Source organism: Spea bombifrons, chromosome 4 (genome assembly GCF_027358695.1).
Source record: "Spea bombifrons isolate aSpeBom1 chromosome 4, aSpeBom1.2.pri, whole genome shotgun sequence".
NCBI lineage: Eukaryota > Metazoa > Chordata > Amphibia > Anura > Pelobatidae > Spea > Spea bombifrons.
The window spans coordinates 111,699,790-111,723,480 of record NC_071090.1 but is presented as its reverse complement, the minus strand read 5'-3'; the positions used below and the strand labels follow the sequence as shown (position 1 = coordinate 111,723,480).

General features: G+C 42.4%; 2 protein-coding genes, 8 non-coding genes and 2 pseudogenes across 10 annotated transcripts; 2 read left to right on the top strand and 10 right to left on the bottom strand.

The window, feature by feature from the left end:
- Positions 1–217: 217 nt before the first annotated feature.
- Positions 218–289, bottom strand: TRNAE-CUC (transfer RNA glutamic acid (anticodon CUC)). The gene has a single exon. It is a non-coding gene; the product is annotated as a tRNA-Glu (tRNA).
- A 453-nt stretch (positions 290–742) lies between these two features.
- On the bottom strand, positions 743–814 carry TRNAE-CUC (transfer RNA glutamic acid (anticodon CUC)). Its single transcript has one exon. It is a non-coding gene; the product is annotated as a tRNA-Glu (tRNA).
- Positions 815–986: 172 nt separating this feature from the next.
- Positions 987–1,079, bottom strand: TRNAI-UAU (transfer RNA isoleucine (anticodon UAU)). The gene is given in 2 exon segments: positions 987–1,022; positions 1,042–1,079. It is a non-coding gene; the product is annotated as a tRNA-Ile (tRNA).
- Positions 1,080–2,225: 1,146 nt separating this feature from the next.
- Positions 2,226–2,297, bottom strand: TRNAE-CUC (transfer RNA glutamic acid (anticodon CUC)). The gene has a single exon. It is a non-coding gene; the product is annotated as a tRNA-Glu (tRNA).
- A 453-nt stretch (positions 2,298–2,750) lies between these two features.
- TRNAE-CUC (transfer RNA glutamic acid (anticodon CUC)) lies at positions 2,751–2,822 on the bottom strand. Its single transcript has one exon. It is a non-coding gene; the product is annotated as a tRNA-Glu (tRNA).
- A 172-nt stretch (positions 2,823–2,994) lies between these two features.
- Positions 2,995–3,087, bottom strand: TRNAI-UAU (transfer RNA isoleucine (anticodon UAU)). The gene is given in 2 exon segments: positions 2,995–3,030; positions 3,050–3,087. It is a non-coding gene; the product is annotated as a tRNA-Ile (tRNA).
- A 1,146-nt stretch (positions 3,088–4,233) lies between these two features.
- TRNAE-CUC (transfer RNA glutamic acid (anticodon CUC)) lies at positions 4,234–4,305 on the bottom strand. Its single transcript has one exon. It is a non-coding gene; the product is annotated as a tRNA-Glu (tRNA).
- Positions 4,306–5,002: 697 nt separating this feature from the next.
- On the bottom strand, positions 5,003–5,095 carry TRNAI-UAU (transfer RNA isoleucine (anticodon UAU)). The gene is given in 2 exon segments: positions 5,003–5,038; positions 5,058–5,095. It is a non-coding gene; the product is annotated as a tRNA-Ile (tRNA).
- Positions 5,096–8,454: 3,359 nt separating this feature from the next.
- LOC128491775 (nodal homolog 2-A-like) lies at positions 8,455–9,609 on the bottom strand (annotated as a pseudogene).
- A 1,396-nt stretch (positions 9,610–11,005) lies between these two features.
- On the top strand, positions 11,006–12,464 carry LOC128491774 (nodal homolog 2-A-like). The gene is made up of 3 exons (XM_053464087.1): positions 11,006–11,267; positions 11,395–12,077; positions 12,312–12,464. The coding sequence occupies exons 1-3, from the start codon at positions 11,006–11,008 to the stop codon at positions 12,462–12,464; spliced, it is 1,098 nt and encodes a 365-aa protein (XP_053320062.1).
- A 3,653-nt stretch (positions 12,465–16,117) lies between these two features.
- Positions 16,118–18,937, bottom strand: LOC128491772 (nodal homolog 2-A-like; annotated as a pseudogene).
- A 1,780-nt stretch (positions 18,938–20,717) lies between these two features.
- Positions 20,718–22,174, top strand: LOC128491771 (nodal homolog 2-A-like). The gene is made up of 3 exons (XM_053464086.1): positions 20,718–20,979; positions 21,104–21,786; positions 22,022–22,174. The coding sequence occupies exons 1-3, from the start codon at positions 20,718–20,720 to the stop codon at positions 22,172–22,174; spliced, it is 1,098 nt and encodes a 365-aa protein (XP_053320061.1).
- The last annotated feature ends 1,517 nt before the right edge of the window (positions 22,175–23,691 follow it).

Here is a 23,691-nt window from a genome sequence, read left to right as displayed (position 1 = left end):
TAAAGCACCTTATAGGGTTATGAAGAACACTGCCACCTACAGGTCATATGATGGAACTGAAAAAGGGGATATGGTTAATGGCAGAGGGGATAAAAAGTGAGGAAAGGATAACTCTTTGGCACCTGCTGTAAAAGCTTGCGGGGCCATTCGGACCAACTTCTCTGCTCCTCTTTATGTAAACATTTCTCCTCATCTTTGTTGTGCTTTATTAAAAACCTTCCCTGACCGGGAATCGAACCCGGGCCGCGGCGGTGAGAGCGCCGAATCCTAGCCACTAGACCACCAGGGAATCGCTGGCGAGTGCTCTGAAGCCATGAGCTCTCCCAGCAGTTCTTAACCGCGATCAGTCCTTCATTGAGCCGTGTTCACGTCTACTACTGATAAGGTGGGAGACAATATATCCTTGCACATTATCCCTTAAAAATCTTTCAAATAACTTCCACACCACAGATGTTGAGGCTCACTAAGTCTTTCATCCAGTGGCGGGGATTTTGGTCTCGTTTTAAAGATTAGCACCATTTATGCTTTTTGCCAAACTTTTGGCACCATGCCAAATGAGTGAGACTCCTTGAAGATTGTAAAATTCCTTGTTCCAATATTAATCTCTCAGGATTAAATCTTGAAATCAGATGCGCAGCCTTTTCAACTTGTTAGAAAAGCTCGCGGGACCATTCGGACCAACTTCTCTGCTCCTCTCCATGTAAACATTTCTCCTCATCTTTGCTGTACTCTATTAAAAATGTTCCCTGACCGGGAATCGAACCCGGGCCGCGGCGGTGAGAGCGCCGAATCCTAGCCACTAGACCACCAGGGAATCGCTGTTGGTTGGTTTAGGAACCATGAACTCTCCCAGCAGTTCTTAACCGCGGTCAGTGCTTCATTAAGCCGTGTTAACGTCTACTAATGAAAATATTGGAGAAAATATATTCCTGCACATTATCCCTTAAAAAAATCTTTCAAATAAAACTTGAAAGCTTAAAGGGAAGTGCTCCAGGTGAGGCTTGAACTCACAACCTCGGCATTGCTCAACAAATACTGCCTTATAAGTACCGCGCGCTAACCGATTGCGCCACTGGAGCTTTGTGCTGGTGTCACCTTACACTCGGTTTTCTTGTTTTGTCACTTGCAAACTTAACGCTCCTGTGTGGGACAGCGAAAATTGATGAAAAGGCTTCTTGCACATTAAGAAAGGTAGCTTGACCAAAGTTCGCTTGAAGCCTTTTCAGTCCACAAGCCAATTGTCTGTTTTTTCTTTCAAAATAGGCGTGTGGAAAGCTTTGTGATTCCCATGCAAGCTTGTAGAGCCATGCTTAAAGGGGTGGTTTTGGGACATGGATTTCGAGTGGAATTGATTCCTGGCGTAAAAAAAAACCTTGCCTACCGGCAGATGTCTTGCCAATGGCGTTACACTGGGCCGAACCGGTCTCTTGCTCGGTTAAGAGCACCCCAGATGGGACATGAACCCCCAGTTCCTCACTTAGGAGGCCAGTACCTTATCCATTAGACCACTGGGGTATGTGGTAGCAGCACTGGCTGGTTTTGGTGGCTGCAAACTAGGTTCAGAGAGCCCTCATTATGACTCTAGTTTGTTGCCCGACATACGAGATCGACTGATCGCTCTGGGCTAAAACAGTCAATTAGAAAAAAAAACAACCAAGCAAACACTACTTTTGGAATGTCTTTTGAAAAGAGCCCCCAAAATTGGACGTTCCTCTGGAAAATCACCTCTTTGGCACCTGCTTGATTTGCCTGGTTGACTTCTACTGGGAGTGCTACTGAGCATGTGCAAGACGTTTGCATACTAAGACTTCCTGGTTTTCAATAGACGCTTCAAGGTGAGCACGTCAAGGAGGCGCAGGTCTCATTTTCAAAGTCCAATAACCAAAGAACGCATGCAGCAAATACGTTTGGAGTCCAGGCAAAACGGACCCTAACGTGCACTAAAATATCAATCTGCAATTTGGGGGACTGGACTGAAGGACTCTTGTTTTCTCCCAGACTGAGCTTCCAATTGTGCTTCCTGTCACGGTGTCATAACTTGCACTCTGACAACAGTGCAAACACCACTCTTGTGATGCTCTTTTCAACTTCCTGTCCCAAGCCTGGAACCAGATGTGCAGCCTTCTCAAATTGTTATAAAAGCTTGCGGGGCCATTCGGACCAACTTCTCTGCTCCTCTTTATGTAAACATTTCTCCTCATCTTTGTTGTGCTTTATTAAAAACCTTCCCTGACCGGGAATCGAACCCGGGCCGCGGCGGTGAGAGCGCCGAATCCTAGCCACTAGACCACCAGGGAATCGCTGGCGAGTGCTCTGAAGCCATGAGCTCTCCCAGCAGTTCTTAACCGCGATCAGTCCTTCATTGAGCCGTGTTCACGTCTACTACTGATAAGGTGGGAGACAATATATCCTTGCACATTATCCCTTAAAAATCTTTCAAATAACTTCCACACCACAGATGTTGAGGCTCACTAAGTCTTTCATCCAGTGGCGGGGATTTTGGTCTCGTTTTAAAGATTAGCACCATTTATGCTTTTTGCCAAACTTTTGGCACCATGCCAAATGAGTGAGACTCCTTGAAGATTGTAAAATTCCTTGTTCCAATATTAATCTCTCAGGATTAAATCTTGAAATCAGATGCGCAGCCTTTTCAACTTGTTAGAAAAGCTCGCGGGACCATTCGGACCAACTTCTCTGCTCCTCTCCATGTAAACATTTCTCCTCATCTTTGCTGTACTCTATTAAAAATGTTCCCTGACCGGGAATCGAACCCGGGCCGCGGCGGTGAGAGCGCCGAATCCTAGCCACTAGACCACCAGGGAATCGCTGTTGGTTGGTTTAGGAACCATGAACTCTCCCAGCAGTTCTTAACCGCGGTCAGTGCTTCATTAAGCCGTGTTAACGTCTACTAATGAAAATATTGGAAAAAATATATTCCTGCACATTATCCCTTAAAAAAATCTTTCAAATAAAACTTGAAAGCTTAAAGGGAAGTGCTCCAGGTGAGGCTTGAACTCACAACCTCGGCATTGCTCAACAAATACTGCCTTATAAGTACCGCGCGCTAACCGATTGCGCCACTGGAGCTTTGTGCTGTTGTCACCTTACACTCGGTTTTCTTGTTTTCTCACTTGCAAACTTAACGCTCCTCTGTGGGACAGCGAAAATTGATGAAAAGGCTTCTTGCACATTAAGAAAGGTAGCTTGACCAAAGTTCGCTTGAAGCCTTTTCAGTCCACAAGCCAATTGTCTGTTTTTTCTTTCAAAATAGGCGTGTGGAAAGCTTTGTGATTCCCATGCAAGCTTGTAGAGCCATGCTTAAAGGGGTGGTTTTGGGACATGGATTTCGAGTGGAATTGATTCCTGGCGTAAAAAAAAACCTTGCCTACCGGCAGATGTCTTGCCAATGGCGTTACACTGGGCCGAACCAGTCTCTTGCTCGGTTAAGAGCACCCCAGATGGGACATGAACCCCCAGTTCCTCACTTAGGAGGCCAGTACCTTATCCATTAGACCACTGGGGTATGTGGTAGCAGCACTGGCTGGTTTTGGTGGCTGCAAACTAGGTTCAGAGAGCCCTCATTATGACTCTAGTTTGTTGCCCGACATACGAGATCGACTGATCGCTCTGGGCTAAAACAGTCAATTAGAAAAAAAAACAACCAAGCAAACACTACTTTTGGAATGTCTTTTGAAAAGAGCCCCCAAAATTGGACGTTCCTCTGGAAAATCACCTCTTTGGCACCTGCTTGATTTGCCTGGTTGACTTCTACTGGGAGTGCTACTGAGCATGTGCAAGACGTTTGCATACTAAGACTTCCTGGTTTTCAATAGACGCTTCAAGGTGAGCACGTCAAGGAGGCGCAGGTCTCATTTTCAAAGTCCAATAACCAAAGAACGCATGCAGCAAATACGTTTGGAGTCCAGGCAAAACGGACCCTAACGTGCACTAAAATATCAATCTGCAATTTGGGGGACTGGACTGAAGGACTCTTGTTTTCTCCCAGACTGAGCTTCCAATTGTGCTTCCTGTCACGGTGTCATAACTTGCACTCTGACAACAGTGCAAACACCACTCTTGTGATGCTCTTTTCAACTTCCTGTCCCAAGCCTGGAACCAGATGTGCAGCCTTCTCAAATTGTTATAAAAGCTTGCGGGGCCATTCGGACCAACTTCTCTGCTCCTCTTTATGTAAACATTTCTCCTCATCTTTGTTGTGCTTTATTAAAAACCTTCCCTGACCGGGAATCGAACCCGGGCCGCGGCGGTGAGAGCGCCGAATCCTAGCCACTAGACCACCAGGGAATCGCTGGCGAGTGCTCTGAAGCCATGAGCTCTCCCAGCAGTTCTTAACCGCGATCAGTCCTTCATTGAGCCGTGTTCACGTCTACTACTGATAAGGTGGGAGACAATATATCCTTGCACATTATCCCTTAAAAATCTTTCAAATAACTTCCACACCACAGATGTTGAGGCTCACTAAGTCTTTCATCCAGTGGAGGGGATTTTGGTCTCGTTTTAAAGATTAGCACCATTTATGCTTTTTGCCAAACTTTTGGCACCATGCCAAATGAGTGAGACTCCTTGAAGATTGTAAAATTCCTTGATCCAGTATTAATCTCTCAGGATTAAAACTTGAAATCAGATGCGCAGACTTTTCAACTTGTTAGAAAAGCTCGCGGGACCATTCGGACCAACTTCTCTGCTCCTCTCCATGTAAACATTTCTCCTCATCTTTGCTGTACTTTATTAAAAACGTTCCCTGACCGGGATTCGAACCTGGGCCGCGGCGGTGAGAGCGCCGAATCCTAGCCACTAGACCACCAGGGAATCGCTGTTGGTTGGTTTGGAACCATGAACTCTCCCAGCAGCTCTTAACCGCGGTCAGTGCTTCATTAAGCCGTGTTAACGTCTACTAATGAAAATATTGGAGAAAATATATTCCTGCACATTATTCCTATAAAAAAATCTTTCAAATAAAACTTGAAAGCTTAAAGGGAAGTGCTCCAGGTGAGGCTTGAACTCACAACCTTGGCATTGCTCAACAAATACTGCCTTATAAGTACCGCGCGCTAACCGATTGCGCCACTGGAGCTTCATGCTGGTGTCACCTTACACTCGGTTTTCTTGTTTTGTCACTTGCAAACTTAACGCTCCTCTGTGGGACAGCGAAAATTGATGAAAAGGCTTCTTGCACATTAAGAAAGGTAGCTTGACCAAAGTTCGCTTGAAGCCTTTTCAGTCCACAAGCCAATTGTCTGTTTTTTCTTTCAAAATAGGCGTGTGGAAAGCTTTGTGATTCCCATGCAAGCTTGTAGAGCCATGCTTAAAGGGGTGGTTTTGGGACATGGATTTCGAGTGGAATTGATTCCTGACGTTAAAAATCATCACATACCAGCAGATGTCTTGGGAATTGCATTACACTGGGCTGAACTGGTCTCTTGCTTGGGGGACTTGAACCCTGGCTTAGGAGGCCAGTGCATTATCCATTAGGCCACTGGGGCATTCGGTAGCAGTGCTGCCTGGTTTTGGTGGCTGCAAACTAGTTTTAAAGAGCAACTGTCTGGGAACTTAAGGACAGGCACTTTACTTCATTTGACAGTGTTCTTCTACAACAAAAAAAGTATTAATGGCTGAATTGGGTCAACTAGAGCCTCTCATGAAGGATTATATTGCTCAGCATGGATGCGCCTCTGCACGATCTTCTAGAGAGGGCGCAGTCGACCTCCAGGGACACCCCAACGGCCATGGACCAGGGAGAGGCTACAGGGCAAAGTGGCAGGAGGGCCAGGAGGTCAAGGCCTCCTTCCAGACTGAGCCCCAGCCCATCTTGAGATTCTCTGCAGGTGAGAAGACAAAGGAGTGTTCCAGAGACGGGATCGCAGGTCTGATGAGGCAGGAGCAGCCCGCAGGAACGCCAGCGCTGTTAGAAGAAGGAGCGGATCTGGTGCGTCGTCTGGCAGCAGTGTCCCTGGGCACCGAAGCGCCAAGCTTCAGGAGTCCACGCGCTCCGGTGAGTCCTTCCAGAAACGCAAGAGGGGCTTCTGTACACTGTGGGGTAGGCTCTAAGCCTTACAGAAGCCGTCGACACCTGCGACAGAGGGCAGCAGGCTCAGCAGCAGGGACAACAAGGGGCCCTGACGGCTGGGTGGCTGAAAAACATCCAGAAGAAGAGGAATTTTCATCGGCAGAGCATTCATGCGAGGAGGAGAAAAAACCCCAAAACAAAAAGGCTGCGACATCTTTGTTGATTGGTTCGGCGGTGCTCATTTTTTGGCCAGCTGATACAGAGCTTTATGAAGCCATCAGTAATCGATTCCTAAGCGTAATTGGTATTGCTGACATGCCTCCATATCATGGCGTTCAACAACACAACCCCCAACACCAATCGCATTGTGATTGCGCCAAAGAGCAACCACAAGTTTCATCAGTGAGTGACATTGCCACTGCTCACAAGATGGTGGCACTAACTCAAACACTAATGAGTTCACAAAGGGTTTATCCTTGCAAGTCAATGGAACCCGGCTCACTAATCACAATGTGATTAGTAAAATAAGAAATTTGATTCCAACAAAATGTTTAAAAAGTCCATATAGATATAAAAGTGTTTTTTTAGCAAGTCCTAAAATTGTCGCAGGGAAAGAGTTAAAATATCGACATTTTAAATGCCCATGGGGTGTCTAGTTTTAAACAATGTATGGTTTAATGGGGTAAATTGAATTGGCCGGCTTTAAAAATGTCCTAAATAACACATGGAGGCAGGATGACCACATGTCAAAATGTAAGTTTGAAATTTGAAAAACAAACCCATGCATGTGGGGTATCACTGTACTTGGGAGATGTTGCTGAACACATATTGGGGTGTTGTATGACAGTGATATGTACCAGGAGCATATAAATCATACCTGAATTAAAATGTGTATGACCCCCCCCCCCAAAAAAAAATTACTATGGCAAACTTTGACAAAGGCTGGTAAAATTATTGCATGGAAATAGTGAAAATACCAGCGTTTGGAATTCCTTGGGATGTCTAGTTTTACCCAATGGGGTAAATTCCATTGGCCTGCTTCAAAGATGTCCCAAATAGCACATGGGGGTGGAATGACCAGATTTGAAACAAATAGTTTTGAAATAGCAAAACTCTACTTGTAATTATTGCCCTATAACTTGGAAAAAGACTTAAACATTGGGTATTTCGAAACTCAGGACAAATATTAGACTAAAAAATAAGATTTTTCCAATAAAAGTGAGAAAAAAGTGTTTTTTTTTCAATTTTTCATCATTTTCTTTTATTATTGGAAATTAGATGATATGATCAAAAAATGGTATCTGAAGAAAGCCCTTCTTGTCCTGAAAAAACAATATTGTGTGTTCATTAAATAGAAGGGGAGAAAATTACAGCTTAACACGAGCACCGCAAAAGTGTCAAAGCAGCCATTATCACGAAGGGAACAAAAAATAAAAAACAGCCTGCTCCTTAAGGGGTCAAAAGGGTTAAATAACATGAAATTGAATGCTTCGTTGCACAATTTCTTCTGTTTCAGCATGACTGCTTCAGTTAGCCGGCTCCAGAGGCAGACGCCACGGGTCTATCCGGCCCCCCATGTTTGTGGAGCCTCGCAGGGCTTTGGTCATCGTTAGTGGAGTATGCGGCGGAGTCGTATTTCCGGGCATGGAGGTACGGGCTGCAAGTAGCTGAGTGGGAGTCTGGTCTTAATAGCGAGGAGGATAGGAGACTGGCGATCTGGGCGTTTTTAGCGGGGTTGCAAAGGTCAGGATAAGGTACTGGGGCAGGTTGGTTCGGTGTGCTTGTCTGGGTATGAAGCTGTCCTTTTCCACGATAGCCTCAGCAACTGAAGCCCTTAGGAATGGGTCCTCACCAGATTGTGGGGTATTTATATATTTATTGGGCAGCACAGCGGGCCAAATACAGGGTTTATCGAAGGAACCTAGGTTTCCAACAGGAATAAGTGTGTATTTGGTGGAGGGGCCTTCGGGGCATGCAATGGGAACCTTTGGACCCCGCTGGGCAAGCACTCTAGACGTTAATGAATTGAAAACGCCAGTCTGGTTTAGATCTAATAACTGGCGGGTTGTTATTGGTTAGAGTGCCATGTTGTTACGATATGGTTGTACTGGCATGGGGAGTTAATAAAGCTTTGGCCACCGGCATTACCCACAGTGATGGCTCCTGCCGTTACTTGCGGGTGGGTGAAGGAGCTGGGACTTGATAATCATAATCTTTCCCAATGACCCTGCCTAGAGTCTGACCGGTGATGGCAATCTCCAAACCCCAAACCGCTGATTATAGCGCATGTGAGAAAAAAACTAAACCCAAATTCAGTTTGAATTTTTTGTTTTTATTAATTGGTACAATAAAATATTTTTTTTCGAGTGCTTCAGCAAAAGCATAAGTAGTTACGTACACAGTCTTTCAAATACAGAATAAATAATAGGACTCGTCGTCATCTGCAGCCACATTCCTCAACCACCATATCTTCATGTTTGTGTAAAACAATTCTTCCCCCCTCGATCTGTAACATGGACATGGGGCTCAACTTCACGGGGAGACAGGAAGGACAACTCACTGTGTGAGGCCAAAACTCTGCAAAAATGAGGAAAATACAAAAATTCACATATTTAAAATTAACTAATTATAGAAGTTTTAGCAATTATAAACAAAACATTGAAACTGAGATGACATGGAAATAATAGATTTTATATTTTTCTTGTTTGTCAGCAGAATCTACAGAAACGATAAATCTATATTATATTTATTATATCATATAATAAACTCACCTGTACGTAGGCATGGTTGGTTGGCTTGAAGTTGTCATTTAATGGAAGAGGACAAGCTCCTTCACACCTGTATGCGTTGTATCGCTTGGGAGAGATGATCTGGTTTCCCCATCCAATCTTCTCAAAGTCCACAAACATGTCCACCCGTCTGCACAGAGTCTTCCCGTCTCCCACCGGCATGGAGGGGTTATGGGCATTCCTAGTTCTCCTCCTACTGACAGCTTTTCTGGAGACCTCATTCACTGATCTGGTGTATTTAGAGGTCTCCGCTGTCTTGATGAGGCTGGAAGACCCATCAGCATCAGTAGAAGAGTTGTCCTTGGCAAACACTAACAGCCTCACTCTTTTAGCTATCTCTCCCATACAGCTGCTCTCGTCTCCTCTCTCCGGCACATCCTTTGTATCTTCTTGGATGTTGTTCTTCTCAGCATGATGGAGATAGTTCTGGAGCATCTTGGTGATATTAAAAACTTTCCAAGAGGACTCCAGATCTTGAAGAGAAAAATTATTTATAGATTCCATGAAGACCCCCTCTGGTATCCCTTGGCATGATAGATTTCAACTCTGACATTTTTAAAGATGAGGGGATTCGTAACTCCGCCAACCTCAGCTGAGTGCTGCTGGAGATAGACGTCATGTCAAAAATCTATTTCCAGCCATTATCCTTTTCAGTGCAACCTGGAAAAGACAAGAACAGCAATGTAAGGGTCCCGCTAGGTCTCAGACCCAGTTTAGTTCCTGAGGAATATTCAGCTTCCCAAAGATCTCCGGGATGAGAGTGAGGAGCAAGATCATGAGCAGGAGGTCCATCTTTAAACAGGTCTTCTGCTATGAATCTGGTCTCCTCTATCCAAGGAGATGTGTCTTGTTCAGAAGCTCTCCAGTAATGATCTCTTCCTTGAGGATCCCAGGACTTTATATTGGGGTTGTGTCAAAATCTGAAATGGTTCTTCACACTTGTGGCTGTTTGAAGATCATTTTGACCCAAACTTCAAAGGCCATGATCAGTTATTGAGTGATTGTGAAGCTAATTAGAATTATAACAGGTGTTTGTTTATGGTGAGTTTCTGTTTTCTGTAGAATGGGAATTAATACCATCAAAGAATCTTCAATAAAGTAATTGATGTAGAAAATACTTCAAAGTAACTCATGATAAATGTCATGTTACCAGAAACCCATTTTGTTTCCTTCCAATGAATTAATTCATTTTATACCAGGTGTTCTAGTTTGTGTTATGTTTTGTCTATTCTATAATATTTAAATTCTGGTAAAATATTATCTCCCCTACCATTGACACTTCATTACCTGTTGACATCATACGGCCATTGGTGACTTCATTTCAACTTTTTGTCTGGTTCAGGACATGGTGAACCTAATTTAAAGATGGATCCGCACATTGACAAAGGGATTGGGGAGTTTTAGATCACAGCATTTACCGTCTACTGAATTACCTGTTTAGGGTGCCTGTCCATGTTTGACTCTTACCTGGAAAATATAATAATCCTGTGATACAAAAACAGCCACTGATAGGTCATTGAAGAGGGAAAATAAATAATCTGCTAAGGGTTATTTACTTCACATACTGGAGAGTCCAATGAATTTATTGATTAAGTGGAACAGCACCTTTAATGTTAATAAAGGTAAAATATAAAATGCAAAACATAATATACTTTATATCACATTAAGAAAACTTACTTTTTGATATTGAGTTTAACTCAAATACAGATAAAACCTTTCAGCTTTTGAAAACCACATTGAAAAAATAACAGACATAAATACAAAGTTAAGCATTTTTGGTTATTTTAATGAATGCAATTCAGACTTTCAGAGACACAAAACTGTAATTTCTCTAATTAATATAGATATATATGTACATATATAATATAGTGTAAAGCTTTTTGATTATTTTATTAATAAATGTTTGAAGATCTCTTTGAAGATAGAATTATTCATAGTTCAGAATAAACATTGACACTCGTTGGCGTTAATAGTGTGAAAATGAAGTGTCAATGACTGGACTTTTGATCCGTCCCCTTTAATAAAACTTCAAACAGCCTCAAGTGTGAAACACAATTCAGTTTATTCATCAACCCCAATATAAAGTCCTGGGATCCTCAAGGAAGAGATCATTACTGGAGAGCTTCTGAACAAGAAACATCTCCTTGGGCAGAAGAGACCAGATTCACAACAGAAGACCTGTTTAAAGATGGACCTCCTGCACATGATTTTGCTCCTCACTCTCATCCCAGAGATCTTTGGGAAGCTGAATATTCCTCTTACAGGAACTAACCTGGGACAGAGACCTTCAGCCGATCTTCATGGACACAATCCATCCCAGACAATGAAACCGGCCCTTTATATAATGCAGCTCTACCAAACTCTCATCACAGGGAACGATGGAAACCTTCCAGTCCAGGAACGCTCCATCATCTGGGAATCGGATCCTGTCCTGAGTCTCATTCCAAAAAGTAAGTAAGCTTTCTGTTTGAATAATCTGTTATATTACATCATTCTTAATGTACGATACACTAATTGTTACGTTAAATGTCCGAGAGCCTAATGGGACCCTAACATTGATGTTCTTGTCTTCTCCAGGTTGCACTGAAAAAGATAATGGCTGGAAATTGACTTTTGACATGACGTCTATCTCCAGCAGCACTCAACTGAGGTTGGCGGAGTTACGAATGCCCAGCTCATACTTCAAAAACGCCAAGCTCGAAATCTATCATGCCAAGGGAGGCCAGAGGGGGGTCTTCATAGGATCCTTAAATCATTTATCTTCTCACAATGTGGAGTCCTCCTCAATGGTTTTCAATATCACCAAGATGCTCCAGAACTATCTCCATCATGCTGAGAAGGACAACATCCAAGAAGATACAAAGGATGTGCCGGAGAGAGGAGACGAGAGCAGCTGTATGGGAGAGACAGCTAAAAGAGTGAGGCTCTTAGTGTTTGCCAAGGACAACTCCTCTCCTGATGCTGACGGGTCTCCGAGCCTCATCAAGACAGTGGAAGCCTCTAAGTATACTAGATCGGTCAATGAGGTCTCCAGAAAAGCTGTTAGTAGGAGGAGAACTAGGAATGCCCATAACCCCTCCATGCCGGTGGGAGACGGGAAGACTCTGTGCAGAAGGGTGGACATGTTTGTGGACTTTGAGAAGATTGGATGGGGAAACCAGATCATCTCTCCCAAGAGATACAACGCATACAGGTGTGAAGGAGCTTGTCCTCTTCCACTAAATGACTCCTTCAAGCCAACCAACCATGCCTACGTACAGGTGAGTTTATTATATCATATAATAAATAGATTTCTTATTTATTTTGTAGATTTTACTGACAAACGAGAAAACTATTAATTGTAATCATGTTCACATAGTCTCAGTTCCAACATTTTGTTTAGAATTGCTAAAACTTCTATAGTTGGATCATTTTAAATACATGAGTTTTGATTTATTTTGATTTATACTGTAAAGAATGAGCGTTAATTTTTGTGTTTTTCTCATTTTTTGCAGAGTTTGGCCCATCTGAATGCCCCCCACACAGTGAGTTGTCCTTCCTGTCTCCCCGTGAAGTTGAGCCCCATGTCCATGTTACAGATCGAGGGGGGAAGAATTGTTTTACACAAACATGAAGATATGGTGGTTGAGGAATGTGGCTGCAGATGAAAAGTCCTATTATTTATAAAAACGTTATTGTAAATATACAATATATTTAAAAAGCTGTATGTGTTGCACTTGTAATTAATAAAGGATTTAAATAACAATTTGGTTTGTGAGTTCTTCAGTGCTAATGTGTAACATAATTAAAGTCCCCTCATGTGTGATTACTGACCAAATAACACAAACATGTAATAATTGGTGAGTTGTTCACGTTGCTATTGAGAGTGACTGCAACTTAACATTTTGTGAGTTACAGGTGAGGGCATGCATTACTGTTTCAAAATATTTTTTTTAAAGATTTTTACAGTTATTATATGGGTTTGTAGCTCTAATCATAAACAAATAAAACAATAAATAACCCACATAGTTCATAGTTTTGGAAATTAGACAACCCATAAGTGTGTGTATGAGAGTAGATATGTATTGTATGCTGAGCTGTGTGATCATGAAGGCTTATGTGTGCTTGTGAGTTAGTGTGTACGCTTGTGTAAATGTTAGGGTGAGTGTAAATATGTTTGTCAGTGCCTATGTGGATTGCTGTGTGTGTGTTTGTGTGGGCAAGGGGTCGATGGGGCCACCTGGCTTTACAGAAGGTGCCAGCCCTCCATTGGATGCCAGCATTTTGCTCTTCTGGTGCACCCACTTTTGGGGCCCATTTTGGTGCAATATGGGGTAATAATCATATGGGATGGAAATGATGGTGGGGAGGTGTGCGATGATGGAGGTATGAATTTGTTTATTGGGGGGCATGAATTATGATGTGGGTGTGATGATGGTCAGGGTCAGCTCTACACACACACACAGACACCCTTGGGTTTGCATGTGTTATCTAGTTGGTCTCTGCAGCTCTGCTGCTGCCTTGGTACCGTGGAATACAGCGTTCCTACCTTAAACTAGGGGGCTACATGACAGTAGGCGTCAGACTTGTTGGCATACTACTTTGTTTTACTTCTGATGGCATGGTAGCAGGGAGCCATAGTAAGCTGCTTGCTCCACGCATTGATCGCTACCTTCAAACATCAGTCTTTTTTGTTATATATAATTGTTTTTAATTTTTTGACGTTTTTTTTAGGCTGGTGATCCATATCTGACCGATCAGCAGGACTCCCTCCCCATAAGTATGGCATTCTGTTAAATATAAACGCAAGACTTCCATTCATAATGCGGGACTTTTGGTGTGGGGAAGGTGGAGATCCCCTACACTAGGAGATATTGGACAGTGATGTGTATAGAAGTGCACAGCTCTACTCCATTAATGACGTACATTTACTGCAAACTGACATTCACTCCACCTTTACTGTGGAAGGGTTTCCATCACCTTTACCAACCATAACTTATATAATGGTATTTCTCTATCACAACCTCATGCTGACGAGTCCCATTAAGGACGAAACAGCTGTCCATCAGCGGTGATCTGGCTACTGTATCTCTTACCTGAGTTTTGTCTAAAGGCTGTCCTGTACAGCAGGCAATTACTTTCAAGGGATCCATGTATAAAGTGGACATAGAGGCAAAAGGTGATCATTATTTGCATGCGCCTACCCAGAATCCCTTTTGCTCTGGCAGCACCATGAGATTTCTGAGGGAAAAGCAAGCCTTCTGGCTTGTCTGGTGTCTGTAGATGAGTGTTTAATAATAATAATGCTTCTACTACCCCCTTATTTTTAAGTGGAAGGGTTTCCATCACTTTTACCCCCCACAACTTATGTAATGGGATTTCTCATACTACCTCAAGCCTCAAGAATTAAGCAGGGATCACAACCTCATGGTGACGAGTCCCATTAAGAACAAAGCGAGTCTTTGATGTTAATTTTTTTGGATCACGGAATTTGCATTTTGTAGGACCGTTCCTCCCCGGCAGTGGGACTGGGCTTTTTATGTCCTGGCAGGTAGAGGTAGTGCGATGCCTTGTGGCTCCCTGTCTTTTCTGTGCAGTGGTCCTCATTTTTGGAGGTGACCCAGAAGATCTGACCCTCCTGCAGGAATTGTGTCTGACATATCCCCACGGGGAATGTCGGACGAAGACTTGAAAAAGTATCAGGCTTCTGCTGCTCCTATGCGCAGACGCACGCTCCTGAGAAGCACAACACCTCGGGCTTCCCAAAAAAAAAATTAAGGCTGAAACAGCTGTCCATGAGCGGTGATCTGGGTATTCCATCTCTTACTCAAGTTTTGCCTAAAGTCTGTCCTGTACAGCAGGCAATTACTTTCAAGGGATCCATGTATAAAGTGGATATAGAGGCAAAAGGTTATCATTGTTGACCTTATTTGCATGCGCCTACCCAGAATCCCTTGTGGTTGTGGCAGCACCATGAGATTTCTGAGGGAAAAACAAACCTTCTGTCTGGTGTTTGTAGATGAGTGTTTAATAATAATACTTCTACTACCCCCTCAATTTTAAATGGAAGGGTTTCCCATCACCATAACTTATGTAATGGGATTTCTCATACTATCCCAAGCTTCAAGTGTTAACTCAGAGTTGTAACCTCATGCTGACAAGTTCTGTTAAGAATGAAACAGCTGCCAATGATTGCTGTTTGCTTCCTGGTCTTCTGGCTAAGATCAAGTGAGTGCCTGTGAGAGAGGGAAAATTTGGTCCTCTGGCTCTAGGGTTGGGAAACCATGAAGCCCTGAGGTTGTTTTTAGGTAGTTTGTCCTTGGTCCCAGATTGGGGGATGTGCACCGGGTGTTCGTGTGCTGTGGATACGCCTGCAGTAGTCACGGACTGTGAACTGCTCTCTCCTCAAGACTAGGTGGTTCCTGGCAAACCATACAACGAGAAAAGAAAAAAAAACAGCTGTCCATTAGATATTATGTCACAGCCAGCCAGCCCCACCTACACATTGCAAATTCAATCACAAATAATACAAATAGCGGTAAGACCCTGCACCTATATTTTCTAATGATATATGTATATTTTTTAACAGATGGGCTGATGACTGTTTGTTAATTACTACTTTCATCACCCTCAGTCATGCCAATGGTGCAGAACTGTACATCCTGGTAGTTGTATTCTGCAAAAGTGTTTGTGCCAGAAGAGCAAAAGGCTGGAATACAGTGGAGGGCTAGCACCTTCTGGCCTGGGGGCAAGTAAATCTGGCGAGTCCCATCTGCCCCTTGCTCGCACCCCAGTAAATCACAAAGGCAGTGGCACACATATTTCCACACACTCCAACATTTATACAAAGCTACACACTAACGCATAAACACACATGCACATTCATGATAACACACAAATACTTAAACATACACATTTATGCTCACACACCTCAACATACAGTACAGCAGATTGTCTGCTTTCCAAAAATATGTACTATGTGGGTTATTTATTGTTTTATTTGTTCATGATTGCAGCTATAAACCCATATAAAAAATGTAAACACAATTTTAAAAAATAGTTTGAAACATTAATGCATGCCCTCGCCTGTAACTCACAAAATGGAAAGTTGGAGCCGCTCACAAGCCCATGGTGAGCAGCTTCCCAATCATTACATGTTTGTGTTGGTTTGTAAGTAATTGTGTGTAATGTGACTTTAATTACATTACACATCAGGAGTGAAAAAATCACAATCCAAAACCTTACTTAAATCCTTTATCAATAACAAGTGCAGCACATACAGTTTTCATATATATTCAGGGAAAATGGTAATTTTTATGTACAGAATAATTTCAGAAAAGTTTTTATAAATAATAGGACTCGTCGTCATCTGCAGCCACATTCCTCAACCACCATATCTTCATGTTTGTGTAAAACAATTCTTCCCCCCTCGATCTGTAACATGGACATGGGGCTCAGCTTCACGGGGAGACAGGAAGGACAACTCACTGTGTGGGGGGCGTTCAGATGGGCCAAACTCTGCACAAAAATGAGAAAAACACACAAATTAACATTCATTCTTTATACTCTAAATCAGGGGTGTCCAAGTTTTTTCTGCAGTGGGCCACCTCATCAGAATTGTATACGTGCGCGGGCCGCACTCATTTTTCACTGTGACAAAAAATATGGCCTTTAATAAAATATGCAGATTAAAATAAAGTAAAATGACACAAAACCTTTACTCTTCCTCTCACTGATTTCTGGGCCTAGAAAGTTTTGCGACTACAAATTCAGGATTCCCTAGATTTATTCTAGGGATGAACTAAAATGAAAATTCTGGACCAAAACATTCAGGGTTCACTTAGCCAAAACCAAAAATGACCCCCACCTTTAAAAATAATAATAAAAACTCACATTTTTAATAAAAGTAGGTAACACACAACTGGACAAAATTAGCAATATGACTTGGCAACCAGTAAATGCTGGCAACCCAGGCAACCAGTAAATGCTGGAACCTAGGCATGATGGGACTGTGCTCGCTGTGATTGCTGTTAGCAATCACACTCCTATCATGCCAAGTCAGCCAGTACATGCTGGTACAGGGTGGCTGGAAGTGATGTGCAGACCCCATACTGCTGGCAGCATCACTACACAAGGGGGGCAGCTAGCTAGGTTTCAGCATGTACTGGCTGACTTGGCATGATAGGAGTGTGATTGCTAACAGTAGTCACAGTCCCATCATGCCTAGGTTCCAGCACTTACACATCCATCCAGTAAATGCTGGAACCTAGGCATGATGGGACTGTGATTGCTGTTAGCAATCACACTCCTATCATGCCAAGTCAGCCAGTACAGGCTGGTACAGGGTGGCTGTAAGTGCAGACCCCATACTGCTGGCAGCATCAATACACAAGGGGGGCAGCTGGCCAGGTTTCAGCATGTACTGGCTGACTTGGCATGATAGGAGTGTGATTGCTAACAGCAATCACAGTCCCATCATGCCTAGGTTCCAGCACTTACACATCCATGCTATCTCACACACACACACACTCATTCATTCACAGATTAATTCCCTCAATCACACACACTCATTCATTCACAGATTAATTCCCTCAATCACACACACTCATTCAAACACCCTCCTCACCCCCTTACCTGAACTGCAGCTCCTCGATGCCGCTTACAGACTTCAGCAGGGGGCGCGGCCTCCCTCTGCCTTCTCTGCTAAAGCACAGAGGAAGTAGGATGTCACGTGAACTCCGCTTCCTCTGTGCAGTCCAGAAGACCCTCCCACAAGTAAGTAGCAGGGCTTGTGGTGCGGCTCGCGTAAGATCGGTTGCCCTGGCTGCCGATCTTACGCGGGCCGCACTTCGAGGTCTCGCGGGCCGCATTTGGCCCGCGGGCCGCATGTTGGACGCCCCTGCTCTAAATAAATCAAAATTCATATACTTAAAATTAGCAATTCTAAACAAAATATTGGAACTGAGACTATGTGGACATGATTAGAATTAATATTTTTGTCGCTTGTCATCAAAATCTACACAATAAATAAGAAATCTTTTTTTTTAAACATTTATTACATTATATAATAAACTCACCTGTACGTAGGCATGGTTGGTTGGCTTGAAGTTGTCATTTAGTGGAAGAGGACAAGCTCCTTCACACCTGTATGCGTTGTATCGCTTGGGAGAGATGATCTGGTTTCCCCATCCAATCTTCTCAAAGTCCACAAACATGTCCACCCTTCTGCACAGAGTCTTCCCGTCTCCCACCGGCATGGAGGGGTTATGGGCATTCCTAGTTCTCCTCCTACTGACAGCTTTTCTGGAGGCCTCATTCACTGATCTGGTGTATTTAGAGGTCTCCACTGTCTTGATGAGGCTGGGAGACCCGTCATCATCAGGAGAGAAGTTGTCCTTGGCAAACACTAAGAGCCTCACTCTTTTAGCTGTCTCTCCCATACAGCTGCTCCCATCTCCTCTCTCCGGCACATCCTTTGTATCTTCTTGGATGTTGTTCTTCTCAGCATGATGGAGATAGTTCTGGAGCATCTTGGTGATATTGAAAACCTTCGAGGAGGAGGTGAGAAGATAAATGATTTAAGGATCCAATAAAGACCCCCCTCTGGCCTCCTTTGGCATGATAGATTTCCAGCTTGGCATATTTGAAGGATGAGCTGGGGATTCGTAACTCCGCCAACCTCAGTTGAGTGCTGCTGGAGATAGACGTCATGTCAAATGTCAATTTCCAGTCATTATCCTTTTCAGTGCAACCTGGAGAAGACAAGAACATCAATGTTAGGGTCCCATTAGGCTCTTGGACATTTAACATAACAATTAATGTGTCGTACATTAAGAATTATTTAATATAACAGATTATTCAAACAGAAAGCTTACTTACTTTTTGGAATGAGACTCAGGACGGGATCCGATTCCCAGATGATGGAGCGTTCCAGGATTGGGAGGTCTCCGTCGTTCCCTGTGATTAGAGTTTGGTAGAGCTGCATTATATAAAGGGCTGGTTTCATTGTCTGGGATGGATTGTGTCCATGAAGATCGGCTGAAGGTCTCAGACCCAGGTTAATTCCTGTAAGAGGAATATTCAGCTTCCCAAAGATCTCCGGGATGAGTGTGAGGAGCAAAATCATGTGCAGGAGGTCCATCTTTAAACAGGTCTTCTGCTGTGGATCTGGTCTCCTCTATCCAAGGAGATGTTTCTTGTTCAGAAGCTCTCCAGTAATGATCTCTTCCTTGAGAATCTCAGGACTTTATATTGGGGTTGTGTCAAAATCTGAAATGGTTCTTCACACTTGTGGCTGTTTGAAGATTATTTTTACCCAAACTTCAAAGGCCATGATCAGTTATTGAGTTATTGTGATGCTAATTAGAATTATAACAGGTGTTTGTTTATGGTGAGTTTCTGTTTTCTGTAGAATGGGAATTAATACCATCAAAGAATCTTCAATAAAGTAATTGATGTAGAAAATACTTCAAAGTAACTCATGATAAATGTCATGTTACCAGAAACCCATTTTGCTTCCTTCCAGTGACTTTCTTTATTGTATACCAGGTGCTCTAGTTTGTGATACATTTTGTCTAATATCTCCCCCATCATCCACACTTCATTAACTGTTGACATCATACGGCCATTGATGACTTCATTTAAACTTTTTGTCTGATTCAGGACATGGTGAACCTAATTTAAAGATGGATCCGCACATTGACAAAGAGATTGGAGAGTATTAGAAGACAGCATTTACCGTCTACTGAATTTCCTGTTCTGTTCTGAAATCATATATAATAATAATGTTGACGAGAAAAACATAATCATCACTTGACACAAAAATGGAAATCCAACGCTTCTGAAAAGCTTCTGTGTTGTTTTCATGCAATGAGATCTTCAGAGGGAGGAATACAATGACAGATCTGCTACTGGTTATTTACTTAACATACTAGAGATCCCAATGAATATTTTGTCTAAATGGAACCGCTCCTTTAATATTTTCCATGTCCCAGCACTATGAGGGCATCTTATTGTGATGGTTCTCTGTCTCCAGTCCTGTCTGACAGAGAAATTTGAAACATGTGACCCAGTCCCTGACAATTTATGAAAACACTTATTTATATTCTCATTTATGTGCATTTACTATTAAGGATGTAAAATATGTATATTTATAAAAAATAGTTTAAACATTTTACGTATTCAATATAATCTTACATACTTTATTTTGAACTTCATATTATTTGAATCCTTAATAAAATAAAAAGATTGTCTCCTCCTTGGTTGTTTGAAAACAAAGGTCGAGAGCCAACCCTCAAATAAGTGAACGGTGCAATAAACGGGTAAAAGTGTAAAATAAAAAATGCAAAACATAATGTACATTACATCAAGATATTAAAACTGATTTAATATTCCTAATGTGTTTTTATAATTTCAGATTTTTAAAATTAAGTTTAACCCAAATACAGACAAAACCTTCCAGTTTTACAAAATTAGATGGAAATATAACAGACATAAGTACAAAGTTAAGCATTTGGGGTTATTTATTAAATGCAGTTCAGAGTTCCAGAGACATAACATCAGTGTTTCTCTAATTATTATATATATATAGTATATTCTAATGATTTTTATTACTATATTATTAGATGTTTGAAGATCTCTTTGAAGATTCTCAGATAGAATTATTCATAGTTCAGAATAAACATTGACACTCGTTGGCGTTAATAGTGTGAAAATGAAGTGTCAATGGCTGGACTTTTGATCTGTCCCCTTTAATAAAACTTCAAACAGCCTCAAGTGTGAAACACAATTCAGTTTATTCATCAACCCCAATATAAAGTCCTGAGATCCTCAAGGAAGAGATCATTACTGGAGAACTTCTGAACAAGAAACATCTCCTTGGGCAGAAGAGACCAGATCCACAGCAGAAGACCTGTTTAAAGATGGATCTCCTGCACATGATTTTGCTCCTCACTATCATCCCGGAGATCTTTGGGAAGCTGAATTTTCCTCTTACAGGAACTAACCTGGGTCTGAGACCTTCAGCCGATCTTCATGGACACAATCCATCCCAGACAATGAAACCGGCCCTTTATATAATGCAGCTCTACCAAACTCTCATCACAGGGAACGACGGAAACCTTCCAATCCTGGAACGCTCCATCATCTGGGAATCGGATCCCGTCCTGAGTCTTATTCCAAAAAGTAAGTAAGCTTTCTGTTTGAATAATCTGTTATATTACATAATTCTTAATGTATGATACAATAATTATGTTAAATGTCTGAGAGCCTAATGGGACCCTAACATTGATGTTCTTGTCTTCTCCAGGTTGCACTGAAAAGGATAATGACTGGAAATTGACATTTGACATGAGGTCTATCTCCAGCAGCACTCAACTGAGGTTGGCGGAGTTACGAATCCCCAGCTCATCCTTCAAAAACGCCAAACTCGAAATCTATCATGCCAAGGGAGGCCAGAGGGGGGTCTTCATAGGTTCCTTAAATCATTTATCTTCTCACAATGTGGAGTCCTCCTCAATGGTTTTCAATGTGACCAAGATGCTCCAGAACTATCTCCATCATGCTGAGAAGAACAACATCCAAGAAGATACAAAGGATGTGCCGGAGAGAGGAGCCGAGAGCAGCTGTATGGGAGAGACAGCTAAAAGAGTGAGGCTCTTAGTGTTTGCCAAGGACAACTCTTCTCCTGATGATGACGGGTCTCCCAGCCTCATCAAGACAGTGGAGACCTCTAAATACACCAGATCTGTCAATGGGGTGTCCAGAAAAGCTGTCAGTCGGAGGAGAACTAGGAATGCCCATAACCCCTCTATGCCGGTGGGAGATGTGAAGACTCTGTGCAGAAGGGTGGACATGTTTGTGGACTTTGAGAAGATTGGATGGGGAAACCAGATCATCTCTCCCAAGCGATACAACGCATACAGGTGTGAAGGAGCTTGTCCTCTTCCACTAAATGACTCCTTCAAGCCAACCAACCATGCCTACGTACAGGTGAGTTTATTATATCATATAATAAATATTAAAAAAATAGATTTCTTATTTATTTTGTAGATTTTACTGACAAACGAGAAAACTATTAATTCTAATCATGTTCACATAGTCTCAGTTCCAATATTTTGTTTAGAATTGCTAAAACTTCTATAGTTGGATCATTTTAAGTATATGAATTTTGATTTATACTGTAAAGAATGAGAGGTAATTTTTGTGTTTTTCTCATTTTTTGCAGAGTTTGGCCCATCTGAATGCCCCCCACACAGTGAGTTGTCCTTCCTGTCTCCCCGTGAAGCTGAGCCCCATGTCCATGTTACAGATCGAGGGGGGAAGAATTGTTTTACACAAACATGAAGATATGGTGGTTGAGGAATGTGGCTGCAGATGAAAAGTCCTATTATTTATAAAAACGTTATTGTAAATATACAATATATTTAAAAAGCTGTATGTGTTGCACTTGTAATTAATAAAGGATTTAAATAACAATTTGGTTTGTGAGTTCTTCAGCACTAATGTGTAACAAAATTAATGTCCCCTCACATGTGATTACATACCAAATAACACAAACATGTAATAGTTGGTGAGTTGTTCACGTTGCTATTGAGAGTGACTGCAACTTTACATTTTGTGAGTTACAGGCGAGGGCATGCATTACTGTTTCAAAGTATTTTTTGAATGATCTTTACAGTTATTATATGGGTTTGTAACTCTAATCATAAACAAATAAAACAATAAATAACCCACATAGTTCATAGTTTTGGAAAGTAGACAATCCATAACTGTGTGTATGAGAGTAGATCTGTATTGTATGCTGAGCTGTGTGAGCATGAACGTTTATGTGTAAGTATATCTGATCATGAAGGCTTATGTGTGCTTGTGAGTTAGTGTGTACGCTTGTGTAAATGTTAGGGTGAGTGTAAATATGTTTGTCAGTGCCTATGTGGCTTGCCGTGTGTGTTTGTGTGGGCAAGGGGTCGATGGGGCCACCTGGCTTTACCTGCTCCCAGGCCAGAAGGTACCAGCCCTCCATTGGATGCCAGCATTTTGCTCTTCTGGTGCACCCACTTTTGGGGACCATTTTGGTGCAATATGGGGTGATAATCATGTGGGATGGAAATGATGGTGGGGAGGTGTGCGATGATGGAGGTATGAATTTGCTGGTTGGGGGACATGAATTATGATGTGGGTGTGATGATGGTCAGGGTCAGCTCTACACACACACACAGACACCCTTGGGTTTGCATGTGTTATCTAGTTGGTCTCTGCAGCTCTGCTGCTGCCTTGGTACGGTAGAATGCAGCGTTCCTACCTTAAACTAGGGGGCTACATGACAGTAGGCATCAGACTTGTTGGCATACTACTTTGTTTTACTTCTGATGGCATGGTAGCAGGGAGCCATAGTAAGCTGCTTGCTCCACGCATTGATCGATACCTTCAGCCATCAGTCTTTTTTGTGTGTGTATATATATATTTTTTTAGGCTGGTGATCCATATCTGACCGATCAACAGGACTCGCTCCCCATAAGTATGGAATTCTGTTAAATATAAACGCAAGACTTTCATTCATAATGCGGGACTTCTGGTGTGGGGAAGGTGAAGGGCCCTTCACCCGAGTTTTGTCTAAAGGCTGTCTTGTACAGCAGGCAATTACTTTCAAGGGATCCGTGTATAAGGTGATCATTGTTGACCTTATTTGCATGTCTACCCAGAATCCCTTGTGGTTGTGGCAGCACCATGAGATTTCTGAGGGAAAAACAAGCCTTCTGGCTTGTCTGGTGTCTGTAGATGAGTGTTTAATAATACTTCTACTACCCCCTTATTTATCAGTGGAAGGGTTTTCCATCACCTTTACCCACCATAACTTATGTAATGGTATATCCTGTACTACCCCAAGTATTAAGCAGG